This window comes from Vanacampus margaritifer, chromosome 1 (assembly GCF_051991255.1).
Source record: "Vanacampus margaritifer isolate UIUO_Vmar chromosome 1, RoL_Vmar_1.0, whole genome shotgun sequence".
Lineage (NCBI taxonomy): Eukaryota > Metazoa > Chordata > Actinopteri > Syngnathiformes > Syngnathidae > Vanacampus > Vanacampus margaritifer.
Genome location: NC_135432.1, coordinates 10,359,499 through 10,376,027, shown reverse-complemented (window position 1 = coordinate 10,376,027; position 16,529 = coordinate 10,359,499). Strand labels below are relative to the sequence as shown.

The following is a 16,529-nucleotide window of genomic DNA, read 5'->3' as shown; positions in this document are numbered from 1 at the left end:
GAGCTAGTTCAAAAAACAAGGGTTAAAATTGAAAAAACATATATTTTGGTGTTCAGTGAACTTATAGCAGTCATTTAATGTATAATTTATAATTTTCCAAAGAAGAAAAGGGTTCTCCAGGGTTAATACTTTTATTATTTTATTTATTTTTTATTTTTCAGCTTGTGGCATATACTAAAACTAAGAATTGACTCGGCTTGTGCCGACATTTTACTAGAATGCTTTCTACAAGAAGAAATCTCTCACTTCCTGGTTTTCCACCAATCACACGCGCCCATTGGTTGGGACTGTTCAGCGCACCACATTTATGTGGTTAATGTTGTCCTTTGCGCTGGTGTGTTTATTTATTAAAAGGTTTGGAGTGGATGTGAGGTGAGCAGCACAAAAGTGTTATAAGTATTCACACTTGCATATTTTTTTAGACTCATTTCTCAGTAATTAGTTGTAAGACAGGACCGCCCCCTCAAAACAGCTTGATTCCAGTGAGGCAAAAAAAAAAAAAAAAGTGATGCAAAGTGTGTGAAAGTCTGTTACAAACAGACATTCAATAAAACACCTGGGAAGTCATTTAAATTAACCCCAAAAATGTCTCCTTTAAATGATGAACTGGCTTTGATCAAATCTGTGTTGTGGCTGTGCAAAGGTAACGGGAAAAGACAAGCTTTTTGGATCAACCCGGGAAGTTCATTACAAGAGTGTCCATCATCATCTTCATCATCATCACCTTTGCCTCCATCATCATCCTCCTCTTTGCCCGCCATCTCATCCGTATGCCCTCCGAACCCTGAACAAAATACCTGTAGGTTTATCATGCTTCCATCTACCTTGTTTCTACGTTCCCCTCACCTCATCCAAGCGCCCTCTTGAGGTCTTTTGGAATCTGTCGCTATTTTGTACTTTTCTTAAAAATTCTTAGCTCTTCATGATCTCATATATTTACTTAGTGTGAAAATGTGCCAGTTTAGTTCAAGCGAAAGCTGACATACTTGCAGGAATTGAAGAAAGAGAAACTATCTTGCTAACTCTCTTTGATCCACATTGTGTTTTTATACGGTTTACAGCGCCCGCCAATCATGCATGTTGCACCTCATCCCTTCTGCTAGATGGGAGCCCCAACGTTGAGGAGGCGTACCCAGGTAAGACCTGTCTGGAAGCCTCACCAGCACACCATATTTTCCCACTTTCATGGCTGTCCCTCTCTCGCATGCTGTACAAACAAACGAGGGGAGAAAAATCTACAAGATAAATATTCCATATTGACACACGATGTACTACCGGTCTTGCAAGGTGTAGGAAAATGTTAAACCTCATTTAATTATTTCACATTTACCTTAGATGTATCCATCAAAAGGTGCTAATTGAAATACAATATGTTCATAGTTCTGACATATGTATAATATCCTCAAAGATTATTACTTAAATACTACCGATAAACATGTATACAGTGCATAGTCTGCATACATTTATCCACACACCCCAACATAGACATTTGTTCCTATACACAAATGTACATCTATCCCACACTCATACCTCTGTGCGACATCTTTTTAAACGTTCTTTTCAACAGTTGTACGTATGTTTGAAGATTGCTTTAATTCATTACAGTACTCATACAGTTGCCTCCCCTATTCCAAAATCGATTTGTAATGTTTTGGGGCAGGTTTTTTTTGTATTTTTTTTTTTTTTGGGGGCCATGTACATTAGTTTTTCTATCTGACATGATGCCATTTCTGTAAATGTTAATAGATTTGATGGAAAAAACTATTGAATTAGCATTTTCCAGATTTCTACCATATATATACCTATTTAACAGGGGTGTTAGAAAAAAATCGATTCGGCAATATATCGCGATATTACAGCGTGGAATTCTCAAATCGATTCGATATGCGGCCAAATTGATTTTTAGACATCAATTTTTTATGGGAATATTCAACAAAACGTCTTACTTAGGGTTAGGATTCACACATTAAGCATTGAAGAATGTTATTTTAATGGAACATTAAGCCTTAATATTTTTATTTTACCAATGTTCAAACATGAAACAGACTGCAACCTGAATTTTCACATAAATAAATACATTTTCATACAAATCGTACAATGTACATGTACAAGTTTACTAATTAATATTTTCTAAATTTGAGGGTTTTTTTTCCCAGGAGAGCTCAGTATTGTTCATTCGATTTGACATCATCATTGCTCTCCTTTTTTAAAAAAAAACTAATTAAAAAAATTTAATAAATGTTTTTTTTTTTTTTAAATATATATACATATATATACATATACACACACACATATATATATATATATATATTTTGTATGTAGTTGAGTATGTGTATGTGCGTGTGTGTGTGCGTGCATGCGTGCGAGTGTGTGTGTATTCATCAGTTCACCTAAAGCCCATTAAAAAAAATCCCATACTAATAATATAATATAATAATAAATTGCCAAATGCAGAAACATCAATGTAAGTTATCACGATGTAGTGGCTCTCGCTAACAGACAGAATTAAGTAACCAGAATTAGGTTAAAAAATTCTATATACGTAGACCATGTTTCTATAAATTTTGATATTTGGTTTTTATTGAGTTTAAAAAATCGCAATAATCAATTTATAGATTCGTATCGCATTGTGGCCTATGAATCGTGATATGAATCGAATCGGTACTAGGCAATTCACACCTCTACTATTTAATGAATGGTCCTGTAAGATGATTTGACTATCATGAGTTATTCTTGAGTCACTAAAGTCGACTTTGTTGCACGTGCGCGATTCCAGGCCAGTGGAGTGAGGCGCTGTACCCTCTCCTCACCACTCTCACCGACTGTGTTGCCATGATGAGCGACAAGGCCAAAAAGTCCATGGTCTTTCTACTGATGCAGGACATCGCCCCGACCATCGCCATGGACGTGTCCCTGCAGTACCGCCGTGACGTCGTATTCTGCCAAGCGGTCAGTTGAGTGTTCGTGTGAGTGTTGTGTATGCGTAAATCAGGGATGTGATTTTTCCGCTAATTCGCGGAATTCCGCTTTTTTTATCTCCCCCCCCAAAAAAAAAAAATTCAGTTTTTTTTTTTTTTGTTTTTTTTTAGTAGTTCATTGTGTATGCACATGACTCCGACAGATAACATCTTCTGCTATAACAAAGACATTTGTGGTATGCTCTAATATGAGTTACTTTTCATTTGGTCATGATACAATTATTTGTTCATGAAATTTGAACTCTTCAACATTATTTATGTGTTAATTTAGTAATCACATTAGTTAGATATGATGATATTCTCAGTAATAGTTTTTAAAAGCAAAGGCAGTCCAATGTTTTTGAATGTGACTGATTTTGAGTTGACTAAAACTGCCATTTTATATGGCATATATATGAAAATTTATGCTGTTGTTTTGTCTATTTCTTTGTCATGTGAGTGCATTGAAAGTACTTAAAAACACGGAAAACCCATGAGCAAACCCATGAGCTCCGCCCCCTTGTCCCCCCACCAGGGCACTGCCCTGGACCTAGCTGGGTGCCAGCGGCCCCCAGACCCCCGGCTAAATTTTCAGATAATTTCACTTTGGTCAAATCACATCCCTGGTATATGTATATAGCGTGCATCAAGTTGACGCTTGTGAGTATGTTTGTGCGTGTGTTGCAGCTTACCGCCCTCGTCTGCGGCTTCATTATCAAACTGAGGAACTGCCTACGTGATAATGGATTCCTTCGGCAGCTGTCCACCATTGGCTTGTTGGCTGAGTTTGAGTCCCTACTCAGCACTTACGGTACAAATCATGCACGCATTACTGTTTTTTTTCTTCTTCTTTTTTTTTCTGGAGAGCTCAGTATTGTTCATTCGGGAATTTTACCGATTTGACATGTCATCATCATTGCGCTCTCTTTTTTTTTTAATTTTGCGCATTACTAACATCTTCAGCATTCAGCATTATCTGACGTGATTTCAGGAGAGGAACTGGCCATGTTGGAGGACATGAGTGTCGGCATCATGGATCTGCGAAATGTTACCTTTAAGGTAGGATGACCGTTGACGTGTGCTACTACGGAAAGGTTTTCACACGCGCTTCTGAAATCCTCTCACACATCATACTGAAATACAGTCTTATTAAATGTGCATTTCAATATTGTGTGTTTCAGTAGTGTGTGTGAAAGGGTTTCAATAGCATTTGAGAGTGGGGAAAAATGTCAGCAATGGAGGTGTGGGTATTTTAGTAGTGTGTGACAGCATTTCATTTGTGTGTGTGAAAGAATTTCAGTACTCTGTTTTCAGTTGTGGTTGTGAGCAATAAAAAAAAAACAGTTTTGTGCGTGCTAGTGTCTCAGTTGTGGGTGTGTGGAAAAAAATCAGTTGTGTGTGAGTTTTAGTAGTTTATTTTTGTTTTGTTTATTAAGAGCATCTCAGGAGCTAATCTTCCTGGGCTCTTTTCAAATTCATTACAATCATTTCAAATAAACACATACACAGCTACACTCACACGCATACACTAAACAACAACAAAAATAAATAAATGAAAATGAAAGGTCAATGCAGTCAAATAACATTAAATAATGCATACATCATTGTAATACAATCCAAATAAATATGCTCCAATTATTTTGCAATTATCCCCAAATATAAATGAATTTACAAATATAACACTTTAGCTCATTGTTACAATGCTCATAATATTTATATAGTCTCATATTGATTAATTATTGTGTCAACAAAAAAACTTATTTTAAAACTTCTCTTATTAATTTCTAATAACAAAAATTCAATTTGAATTCCATGCAACCATAGCCCGATAAAAATTTGTTCTACATGAAGGCAATACACACCTTGCTTCATTAACCTGACGTGTGCCATAACCACTATAATCTGAAAAAAAAATGAAACTTTGCCATAAATAATTTCTGGCATTTTTGTTAAAATAATATTTCTAATAAATGTTATTAAAAAAAATACTTCAATCTGCATTTAACTGTTAACCAAGACAAGTTATCACATTTGTTCGGTATGGGCAACCCAACACAATTCTTGCTGCTCTACTTTGAGCAACCTGTAATTTATTTAAAATACCTTCACTTGTGTTTGACCACACCACTGATGCATAATCAAAATATGAAAGTTCCAAAAATTACCAAAACTAGCTGCTTGGCCGACCACTGAAGAATACACGTGTCTCGGTAGTGTGTGACAGCATTCCTGCAGTCTGCTTGTGAGAGAATGTTGCATGTTGAATCATTTCATTCATTCGTTTTAGTTTCAGTTTTGCATGAGAGAGCATTCCAGGTATGTGTGAGAGTTTCAGTTGTGAGTGTGCGTGGATTGCCAGTTGTGTTTTAGCAGCATGTATAAGCGTTTTAGTGTGTGTGAGCGATAATAGTACAGTAGTGTCCAGCACATGAGTCTTTCATTAGAGTATAAGAGAGCTTTAAAGTTGCATGTGTGAGAAGTGATCCTAAATTATGCCCCTGATAACTCCTCACATACAGTATGTGCTTGCCGCAAATCCGCATGACAAATAGCAACATTTGGTGTGATCTCGAAGGTCACACAGGCGACGGGCAGCTCCGCCCTCGATATGCTGCCTATCATCACGGGCAACCGCGACGGCTTCAATGTCCGCATCCCTCTGCCGGGAAGCATGTTTGACGCCTTGCCACGGGAAATCCAGAGCGGCATGCTGCTGAGGGTCCAGCCGGTGCACTTCAACGTCGGCATCAACGAGCAGCAGACGCTGGCAGAGAAGTGAGTGAAAGGATGAGGAGGGAGGATGGTTCGTGTGGCGGCACCTTGACTCACGAGTACAAAAATGCTGGTGGTTTTTAGTTTTAGTTTTCGGAGATGGAACGGATGAATGACATTTCAACTCATTTCAATGGGAAAACTCATTTGACTCATTCAGTGCCACGGACGGCTATAGACGTCAAAAACCCATTTTAACTGGGCTGGCATTTAATAAGTTGATTATAGAACTGAATTGAGTTACCAGCTTGGTGACAGAATGAATAAAAAAAAAAATCAAGATGCCACTGTATATGTATGTTAGGTAACTCTGGATTAGAAAAGTATATGTGTGCATGTTTCAGGTTTGGAGACACATCCCTTCAGGAGCTCATCAACATGGAGAATCTGACCAGACTCAATTCTTACTATGAACAGTTTAAAGAAGTCCTGCCTGAGGACTGTAAGAGTTCAGCGTTACATTTAAAGAAACATCTCACAATCCATCACCGTGGTGACACCAATAAAATGTCTTCCGACCCACAGGCCTGCCGAGGTCTTCTTCTCAGACCTGTCTTCCCGAGCTGCTCAAGTTTTTGGGGAAGAACGTGGAAGCAAGGAAAAACAAGAACGTGGACATCCTGTGGCAGTCGGCCGAGGTGAACTTCCTGTTTTCAAAATAAGATCAATCCAAAGGCAGAACATCGCTTCGCTCAGAGAAGACCAAGGGTGTCATCCTCTGACAGAAAATATATGATCATCATCGCTAGTCAATGAGGTGGCCGGTGGTTGTGCTAAAACTTTGGCTAATGTTAAATGCTAATGCTATCTTGGGTCACAGTTCAGCAGCTGTAAACAAGTAAATACGCTTCGTAGATATGCCAACTTGCCTGCTTCCTAATTTCCCAATACTGCTGCTTTTGGTTCTGTCGGTAGCTCTCTCTACCTGCTTCATCTATAGCTATCTTCATCCGTCTTCTCTGCTGATCTCAGATCTGTCGGCGGCTGAATGGGGTTCGTTTCACAAGCTGCAAAAGCGCCAAGGACCGGACGGCCATGTCGGTCACCTTGGAGCAATGCCTGATCCTGCAGCATGAGCACGGCATGGCGCCGCAGGTCTTCACTCAGGCGCTCGACTGTATGCGCAGGTAAGACACCGACTTTCTTCTGATGCCATTGTCGTGCTTCGCTGCTTGAGATATGGCTCGGGCTCCGTTTCTTTTCTTTTTTTTAGATTCAGATACCATTTTGCTCACCACCATTCCTTGTTACTTCCCTTTTCTCACCACTCCCGCTTTTTTTTTTTTTTTTTTTTTGCTGTCACATACTTAATGAAGACTGTGGAATCAGCAATGGGGATTCAAACTAGCAAATACAGTACACAACATGCAGTGAACCCTTGCATGTTTGGGATTTGTATGTACATGGATTCTCCCCCCGCCCCTAACCTATCAGCTGTTATTCACTAAAAGTACTATTCTGTGTATTTGTTTGTGCTAGCATGTCATGCTAATACTGATGATGAGCCTTATGGGAATGTGGTTTGTTTGTGTTGAAAATTCAACAACTGAATGCAGTTGTGTATGTAACATGGGTTTATGATTGTGTACATGCTAGATGTATAATGTTGATGCTTGGCTGGATATTCTTCAATCCGTTACAGACCACAGTAAATAAACCCAAACAGAATACCTGTCATTTTGCTGCCATCTTGAGGCATCTGTCAGCAATTGTAAAGCCCTTTTGTCAGTCTGTGGATTTTCACAACAGAGATAATAGCGGGGGTTCACTGTATTATTGTTTCACCAAATGCAAAAAGGAGCATGTGTCTTGCGGCTGGAGATATGCGCGTCTGGAACTTGTAGTCGGCACCTCTTAGCTTTAGTTTGCACCCCCTCTACTTTTTCTCATTCGCCGCCAAGCATGAAAAAAGAAGCAAACATCTTGCTCTTTTTAACTTGAGCCTCTCACAACACTCTTCTCAACATGTTTACGCTCTAAAAACTGACAATCTTAGCATTATTTACATTTACTAATATTCATCTTTCTGAATTTTCTCTTTTGTTCTCTCTTTCTTCTTTTCCCGCTTCCTGTTTCCTATGCGTTTGACGATCATGTGACTCATCATTTTTGAGATCCTTTTCTATTCTTGCATTCATGGCCATTCATGTTGTTGTTTTCTGCCATTGTTGCATCCATTACATCACTTCTCTGTATGTACACACTTATTTTGGAGTCCTCTCCTACCCTTCACTTCTTGCTCCTTATGTACCACACCACTTTCTTCTTTCGTCACCCCTCCCGCACCTTTTCATGATCCGTGGCCCCCCTTACCTCTCCTGCCCCCCTACACCTCAGCATTGGGACAAGGGAGGGTGTGATCCAGAAGAACCTGAGCGGTTTACTGCCGGTGCGTGACTTCCGCATGGACCCCAGCCTCCTGTACTCGCTGCCTCTGCTGGCCCTCAGTCCCAACCTCCTGGTGGTTTGGATCTTCCTCAGCGTGACTTTTATCTTGGCAAGACTCCGCTGCAGCTGATTTTTGGTGATGACAATACTCACCACAAGGGGGTGCCATTGTCCTGCGTGAACTCTGCTGCATGTACAACTGAAGCCTCATCCACAGAAACATTATTTTCTTTCCTCTCTATTTTACAGATATTAATATGCAGTAGTTGATTAATGTTAGACTGTGGTCACGCTCTGTGAGTAACTTGTGGTCATGCTCACAACTGTATTCTTCCACAAAGCACTTTGGATGAAACCTTCATGGTTTGCGGTGTATCACATAATTTCTGGAGATGGCTTGTTGAAAGACTGTGTCCAAAACAACCCACATTGAAATTAATATAAATTGGTTAAAATATGATATGCAGGCATTTAAATAATTGTCTTCATGCACTTTTGCACATTATCTTCATGCAAGAGCAGGTTTACATTGACGCCAGAGGTAGGTAGGATGTACTTTGCACTAGTTTCTGTTGTAGATTATAACGCACCTTGAATTACTTTTATTTAAAATGACTACCAAGCTTTTAGCGCTAACAATATGTAGAGGACTGAATTACATGAGCATGTGGTATTTATGCCACCCAGAAACCGGTCAGCAAAACTTAGCCTTAACTTAAAGATCACAGGGAATCGGAATCGTATCCCAACTCACTCACAAGACCAGAGTACACCCTGGACTGATCACTTGTCAATCACACACCAAGACAGACAACCTTTATTTTAAAGAAAATCTTATGTTATGTGGATTTTGCAATTAACATTCCAATCAACTCTCACTTTTTTTTTTTTTCGCATTAATGTTACGTTTTGGGAAGGTACAGTATGCAGTTTATTAGTTTTCTCCATTCTCCCTAAGTTTGTTTCGCCATAACATATTATTGGTATGATAGATGCTATTTTTAGGCAACCCTAATTTGTATTGATGATGTTTTACCTCTTTTTAAATTGTTTGTCTGAATAAACGTTTCTCTCCTAGTAGACACTTTACCCCTAATATGCACCTTCCTCTACAGCATAGGCAATTAAGTAAATCAAATCGAACTTGGTGTGGTGGCACCGTGGCAAGTGATGTTTTTGCTTTTGATGCTTTTGCTGCATGTCGAGAGAGGCAAAATTCTAGATTATTTGCGACGATATAGTTTGTCCAAGTGCTATTGCTGGCAATTTTCAAGACGTTCGTCAGTAGTTTGAGTGGACGCAAACAGTTTTTCTGGTCGCCAAGAAATGTTGAAGATGTTCATAGTTTATTAGTGTCCCTGTTCTTCTTCCAATGGGTGGCCTAAAACCTGCGCTGAGATATTGAACATACTTTCCATCCATTCAGTTTCTTAAGCTAGCCAACGGAGATTCGAACCTGCATCTCCGGGCTGTGAGGCAGTTTTTGTTTTGCCTCTATTCCACTGTGCTGCCTGTATAGAATTTGTCCATCATTTTTGGTTCAATTTTTGTTTGTTTGTTTTAAATTTGACTCATGAATGAATGCATGTTCATGTAAAAGGAATTGAAAATAATTTGTAGTCAGCTGACTCCAAAAAGGTTTAAGACCTTGCTTTTGATATATATTTCTGTTCATGCGAAATGGCCAAATAAATTATTTTTGGTATTTATTTATGTATATTTAATTTTATGTGTGCTGGCTTGTTCTGAACTACCTCTGAGAGTATTTATGTAAAATCCATGAAAGTACGAAAATGACGTGTATTAATTTATGTGTGTAATTCATAATTATTCTCTTTTGGTTACATGTATAGTGACACTAAAGTGCTCCCTCTTATTTAAAAAGGTCAACAAACACAAAATATAGTTTATTTTTTGTTGTCTTAACAGTGACATTGTGGATTAGATAGCACTTGTACTGTTGTACAGGAATTGTATTGAAATGAAATGAAATTATTGAGACATACATGACACGTATACTGTACATAGTATGTCAATATTTGAGGATTATGATGCTAATGCAATAAAGTTGCTGTACTATTGCTTCAGGATGATTTTGTGTGTTTTTACTCGCCACAGCTGATAATTACATTCGTTCTCATGATCTAATCAGATTGCTGGCACGGCAGTGTGCACAACTACTGTGTTGTTTTTCTACTCATTTGTCAAATGACTAGATAACAATCGGTCTCAATTCGAAACAATCATCTCTTTTTCCAGTTTTGACTGTGCAAATGTTGAATTTTCCTGCAGGATACTGAATGTTGCACAAAATGTACTTTGGACTGGCCTGTCAGCATTCCCCTTTTCAGAATCCAGTCTGTGATAATATGTCGCTGTGTTCAAAGTCCTTCCCTTCCTCACACAAGAGAAAGATATTTTGGCGAGTGGTTTATCTGTGACTTATGATGCGTATCTTGTCTCACCAGCGAGGGCTGTAGACGTGAGAACACTGTGAAGAACGTGGGCTCCAGAAAGTACGCCTTCAACTGTCTGCAACTCAAAGCGTTCCCGAGACACTACCGGCCTCCTGACGGCACCTACGGGAAGGTGGAAACCTGACGAGGAATCGACTGCCTTCAGGGTAAAAAAAAGAAAAAGAATTAAATAATCACAAGCTGTCAATTTCAAATCAGTCATATGTTCCCAACAATGCTGGACCTCATTGCTGTACAGTGCCTTCATCATAAAAGCCTTCATGGACTTTACATAGTATGTAGTGCGGTTGCTTTATTTTATTTTTTCACAGTGAGCACAACCGGATGCATATGATTGCACAGGTGTGTAGTGTAATCACTTGTTTTGTCATTCAATAATGTGGGACTCCTGGTCGGACAGAAAAACTGCTTCAGTTCAAAATCATTGGCATGCCATTGCAATCGTGAAGCGGAAAGACTTGTGTGTCATATTTAGGCGGAAATATTTATATTTTGTCAAAGGTATGATGTCAAATGTATTAATTTACTTGTGGTCTGTCTGTCTGAGTGTGTGCGTGTATATATTTTTTAAAAAATTCTAAAAAATACATACTCAAAATGACAATGTATTTTTTAGTTGTGAGTTATATTGTCAGTAGTTTACGGAAGCGTATTGCATTCACTTGAAAAAAAAAAGTCCTGTTTTTCTGACTAATTTTTTGGGGGGAGCATTGTTTTTTTGAATATTTTTTTTTCCTGTTTTTTTTTTTTTACAAATATTTTTTTCCCTTTTTTTCTGAATAATTTTTTCTCCTGTTTTTCTGAATAATTTTTTTCAGCCTGTTTTTCTGAATATTTTTTGGACAAAAAAAAAAATCAGCAAAACTGAAAAAAAAATTCTGAAAAACAGAAAGAAAAAAAAATACTCAAAAAAAAAACAAAGCAACCCAAAAAAATTAGTCAGAGAAACAGGAGTTTTTTTTCCCCAAGTGAATGCAATACGCTTCCGTAGTGGGATTAAGTAAAAATACTGATTTTACTCAAACATACCTACAAATAGCTAAAATCAGAGAACGTGAGTGTAGTGGTCTCTTTTCATATATGAACATGTTTTCACTGTGAAAAAACTAGTGCTGCGGACGAGCAGCATGTTTTGTTCTTGTTTTAAGCATTTTAGCAGTGAGATTGCTTCACTTTCACAATAAAAGCTTTAAAAGAAAATGAGTCAAATAAACTGTACTCGATGTATCAGAGTCTCTGATAAAGGTGTGATACAACATGTCGGTTCGATTAGACATGCTACACCAAAAAAAAAAATTAAGTGTGGCGTCAATGAGGCATTGAAGTCACATGAAAACCTGAACAAATTGTGTTGCAACAGTCACATCAGTATAAAGAACTCGCTAATGGGCTTCACCAGCAGATCCTTCGCAGAGTGACTCACAGACGCCTGCCTGGCCAACATGAACGCCTCTTTATCTGCTTACCAACTCCTCAGCATCATCCCCATCTTGGCCGTCATTCTCCTTGCCTTTGGTAAACTTTTTTCACGCCGGCACTGCCGTTCCGAAGTGGAAGGTCATGGCTCGGCCGTGCTGATCACGGGCTGCGACAGCGGCTTTGGATACGAGCTTGCTCGATGCTTGAACCACAAGGGTTTTGTGGTCTTTGCCGGCTGTTTGTTTCCACTGGGAATGGGTGCCCAGAACCTGGCCAGACAGAGTTCTGGCAATTTGAAAATCCTCAAACTGGACGTTACCAGTGACGAGGATGTGCAGCAGGCAAAGAAGATTGTCGAGGAGAACCTGCCGGAAAAAGGTGAGAACAGAAAACATGATTATTTCTGGAAATGGTCATTTATTGTATGTGGAGCAGTTCTGAGAGTTCATCCCAGTTCATCAAGTTTCTGCTTGTCTGCAGGCCTTTGGGCGGTGGTGAACAACGCCGGCATTTCAGACTGGGCAGAGATAGAGTGGAGCACAATTGAAGACTTCCGCCACATGGTGGACATCAACCTCTTTGGCTGCATCAGGACGACCGTGGCCTTCCTGCCGTTGGTGCGGGCTGCAAAAGGTCAAGAATCAAGACCAACCCCGTCTTTGATATTTCTCTCGCATTCATGTCACGGCACCTTTGGTCATTTATTTGTTGGTCCCGACTGCCGCAGGCCGGGTGGTTTTCGTGTCGAGCATCTTCTCTTTCTTCAACTGCCTGAACATGGGAAGCTACAGCGTGTCCAAACGAGGACTGGAAGCGTTTGCTGACTGCTTACGGGTGGAAATGGACAGCTTTGGCGTGAAGGTACTTTGACGAAACAAAACCACAATCAAATCATGTGACGTTGTGGGAAAAATAATGCATGTGAAAGCCAGCATTATCCCACAAAGAGTTGTTTCTGTTGGCGTGTTAAAGTAAAAAACCCCAGCATGAATTAACATTAGTTTTCCATTTCTCTCTGTGGTACTTTTGTGGGAAATGACAGCCATAAGGTTTGTTTTATGGCGTTGCCAGCTCGCACAGTAACAGTTAGATGTTAAAAATCAACTGTCAGGTCATTAGGTTTGTCCACGCCTCTGAAAACCCCTTAAGGAAATATTTGAGCAACAGGCAGTGATAGAAGCTTAAAAAAATCTCATCAGATATTAAACTGAGAAAATGTGGCCAAAGATTAAAGCTACCACTTTGCAAAGAGAACAGCTACAAGTATAAGACCTCAGATGAACAAAGGTGAGATATTGGATGAATGAGGATGACAAAATGCTAATTGCCGAAGAGGGTCTTCTGTCTAACTGTTTTAATTTCCTTATTTCCTCAGTAGAGCTTTGTTCTGCGGATGTATCTTTGTGAGTGTTATCACAATTTCTGCCAGGTGCAGTCATGACTGAAAAACCTCCTCTATTCCTCAAATAGGTTTGTTTTGTGTCTGAATAGTGTCCTTGAATGTTATCGTGTCGGTCCGGTCAACTCCGGTTGAACTGTTTACTGGAAACCGTGTGGTACCGCCCTTCAAGATAGTATAAGAATATTGTAAGTCCTCTGTAATCTTCGCATTTGTGAGAGGCTACAGCCATTGTCTGTAACTCACTTGTGCCCGGAATATTCTGTAGAAATAAAAGCTTCGAAGGAACTGTTCATCGTCTCCGGCCTGTATCCAGATAACCAACATTCTCACTACCCGAAAGAAAACAAACACGCGGAGGAAAAGATCTACTCCACAACATTGCTAATTGCGCTATGATTTTATATGATGTTGATGTACATTTGTGCGTATGCACGTGTACACGACTTTCCCTTGCTCCAAGATAAATGTTATCATCCAGGAGAAATTTTGAACCTTGTTTCCCCCTCTCAGGTGAGCATCATCCAGCCGGGTAACTTTGGCCAAGCCACCAACATTGTGAAGATGAAGACCGTGAGCGACATTTGGAGAAAGTTCGATGATGAGCGCAAGCAAATCTTCAACCAACACTACATTAAACTGGCCATCGAGTACTTTGTCTCAACATGCAAGATGGGCTTCACCAACGCAGACAAAGTCATCAATGCCATGCTGCACGCCCTCACCGCCCCCCGCCCAAAACGTAGATACATGGTAGTCTCGGCCACGGATCGGGTGTTCTTCCAACTCTACCCTTTTCTGCCCACTGCTCTCACTGATTCTATATTTTCTCTCAGTTCCATCTATGCGAAAAGAAAAGAAATGTTGTATGTAAAGTAGGGAAATACTTTCATTATTTGTATCTTATGGTCACTGTAAATGACATATAGCAAACTCTGGGGGAAGTGTAAATGACATGCGGTCATAAGTAATCATTTGCATCCGGTAAGGCTTTTCTAGGAATTTTTAGGAATCTCTTTTTTTAGACTCTCACATAGATTTGGGCTGAGATGTGTGTTTTTTTCTCCATGCAAGAACAAGGTCCTTGAATGTTCTTCATTTCATTTCTATGATCTGTTACTATGTTGATGAAAGGGTCAGCTGTCTTTACTTTCCAAAGAACGGTCATGATTCTCTTGAAAAAGCTAGCAAACTGGCTTGGGGCGTTTTCGAGAGTCCTGCTTGTGCATGTTGTATTTTTTTTTGGGGGGGAGGGGGGTCTACTATAGGTCTGTATCGTTTGTGTATTGAACTTGTAATGCTCTTTGTTCAGCGTACTGTACCTAATGCAATAAAGTGTTGAAATCAGTTTGACATCATACCTTTGTGATGCTTTTAATTCGCAGGACGTAATGAAATTGCTGAAACTAGTTTTATCCTTGTTGAGATTTACTTTTATTTTTTCACTGTGTTATCGAGTGGGATGGCCTGCTTTGGCTACCAGGAGTTTGGCTCACAGGTACACCTTTACCCATAAGGCCATTATTGGACTATTGCCCTCATATATTTGCAACTTAATCACACAGAGAAGTGTTAATTCATATAGTTTGTGTTCAAAGAACATTTTGTTGCTAACTATTCCATTTGCTCGCACTGAATTCGGGAGAAAAAAAAAGGCCTTTGTCTTCTCTGCTCCTTTTACATGGAACCTGTTGCAAATGGACTGGAAGTTAACAGAATTTATTTCTTTGAATGATTTTAAATCCAGATTGAGAGCATTTCAGTCAGACTCCTTTACTTGTACCTGTTTTCAGTGTTTTGTATAATTTTTTTAATGTAATTTTTTATTGTGTTTAAATTGTGTTGGAACTGTAGCTTTTTACTGACACGTATGTCATTTTAATTTTGCTGCAACTGTAACTTCTGCCGCCACTTGGCCAATACTCCATTGGAAAAGAGGTTTTAAATAAATTCCTGGTTAAATAAAATTAACATTTAAAAAAATAATAAAAATAAATAAATAAATAATAATAGAGACATAACGTCTCAGATGTTGCCTGATAAATTCTAAATAAACCTCTTTCTTCGGTGAAGATGTTCATTCACTGTGGCACTCCACCACACATCAGGACAATCTGCCTTTTATAAAATTGTCATGAAAATAAAACCTCCATTCATAATGTAGTTATGAAAGCACTTTCCAGATATTTGTTCTCCTGGCGGAAGGTAAAAAAGGAAAGAAAAATCATTTAAAGGGAAGAAAGGTGACCCAGCATAGACCCAGTAAACAAATGGACTATCAGAAACTTTACTGAGACAAAAGGTTGACAAATTTTAGAGATGGTCCAGAACTTTCCAGCTACAAGACAGACATCCTACAACCTCAGTTATGCATTTTGCATAAAAGCTTTAACTCTGAACATGATAAATAATCAGTGGCATGAGGTTAGGGCCAGCAATGCCTTCTCTGCCCTAACCTACATTTACAAATTAAGTTGAATCATTTGGTCAATGAATCACGAGTTTATAAGCACTATTCCGAACAGTTTATTTTCTTCAATTTGTAACATTTCTCTTGGTTGTACTTTTTGAAGATGTTATTCTTGCCATCCTATTTCAACCTCTATGTGTTGTCGTGTCATCTACCCACTACCAGAGCCTTGAGTTTCAGTATTGTTGCCCCATGTCAATTGAACCGTATTAACAATGGCGCAGTTCATTTAACCAATCCGATTTCAAATTCTTCCTCACAAGACCAGCATGTACCATGTTTACCAAATATCCCCCACTGGTCGCTGAATCAGTGGAGGTTGGCGTTTGTGGATCTCACTCTGCTTAATGTATCCTTCTTTTTTTCCTTCCTTCCTTTGTCTTTCATCGGGTCTCTTGATGTCTTCCTAATCCTGTTTGAATTCAGATGTATCAGGGGTTGGTGAAAGATGGATTTGTAATTCTGTGGGTGGAGGTTGGTGCCTGGTTGGTGTTGAATCTCACTTTGCTTCACCTTTCCTTCTTTGATCCTTCCTCTGGTCTCCTGACAACTTCACCACTCTGGTGGGACTCTAAAGTATCTGAAGTATTGAGAAGAAGAAGAAAAAAAACGAATTTATTTACAAGTTGGCTATATGAAAATGAACA

The 16,529-nt window shown here is 39.2% G+C and overlaps 2 protein-coding genes and 1 long non-coding RNA gene across 15 annotated transcripts in view; 2 read left to right on the top strand and 1 right to left on the bottom strand.

Annotated features, from left to right (window-relative positions):
• The window catches only part of LOC144055171 (inositol polyphosphate-4-phosphatase type I A-like), a 25,648-nt gene extending 13,854 nt beyond the window's left edge, over nt 1-11,794 (top strand). For 6 of the 11 annotated variants that reach the window (XM_077570976.1, XM_077570967.1, XM_077570959.1 and 3 more), the window contains 10 exons: nt 644-799; nt 1,062-1,136; nt 2,777-2,949; nt 3,645-3,768; nt 3,949-4,016; nt 5,533-5,732; nt 6,074-6,171; nt 6,255-6,367; nt 6,702-6,856; nt 8,067-10,204. In XM_077570976.1, coding sequence (XP_077427102.1) covers nt 644-799; nt 1,062-1,136; nt 2,777-2,949; nt 3,645-3,768; nt 3,949-4,016; nt 5,533-5,732; nt 6,074-6,171; nt 6,255-6,367; nt 6,702-6,856; nt 8,067-8,247 — 1,343 coding nt within the window. In that variant the 3' untranslated portion in view covers nt 8,248-10,204. Of the gene's footprint in view, nt 1-643; nt 800-1,061; nt 1,137-2,776; nt 2,950-3,644; nt 3,769-3,948; nt 4,017-5,532; nt 5,733-6,073; nt 6,172-6,254; nt 6,368-6,701; nt 6,857-8,066; nt 10,205-10,585 lie in introns of those variants that run through there. The other 5 variants (XM_077571007.1, XM_077571015.1, XM_077570999.1 and 2 more) reach the window with 2 other exon arrangements.
• The window catches only part of LOC144055285 (uncharacterized), a 6,803-nt gene continuing 870 nt past the window's right edge, over nt 10,597-16,529 (bottom strand). Inside the window, exons 2-4 of the long non-coding RNA XR_013294818.1 lie at nt 12,705-16,462; nt 12,061-12,637; nt 10,597-10,733 (exon numbers count right to left, since the gene is read on the bottom strand). This is a non-coding gene — a long non-coding RNA (uncharacterized LOC144055285). The remainder of the gene's footprint in view (nt 10,734-12,060; nt 12,638-12,704; nt 16,463-16,529) is intronic.
• Nucleotides 10,606-14,291, top strand: LOC144055268 (D-beta-hydroxybutyrate dehydrogenase, mitochondrial-like). 3 transcript variants are annotated; one of them, XM_077571118.1, is made up of 5 exons: nt 10,606-10,740; nt 11,994-12,391; nt 12,494-12,646; nt 12,741-12,874; nt 13,926-14,291. In XM_077571118.1, exons 2-5 carry the CDS (start codon nt 12,037-12,039, stop codon nt 14,289-14,291), a joined length of 1,008 nt encoding a protein of 335 aa, XP_077427244.1. In that variant the 5' UTR covers nt 10,606-10,740; nt 11,994-12,036. The 3 variants fall into 3 exon arrangements, with proteins under 3 accessions (XP_077427244.1, XP_077427229.1, XP_077427237.1); XM_077571103.1 differs by having other exon boundaries at nt 11,994-12,646; XM_077571111.1 differs by having other exon boundaries at nt 10,617-10,740; nt 11,997-12,646.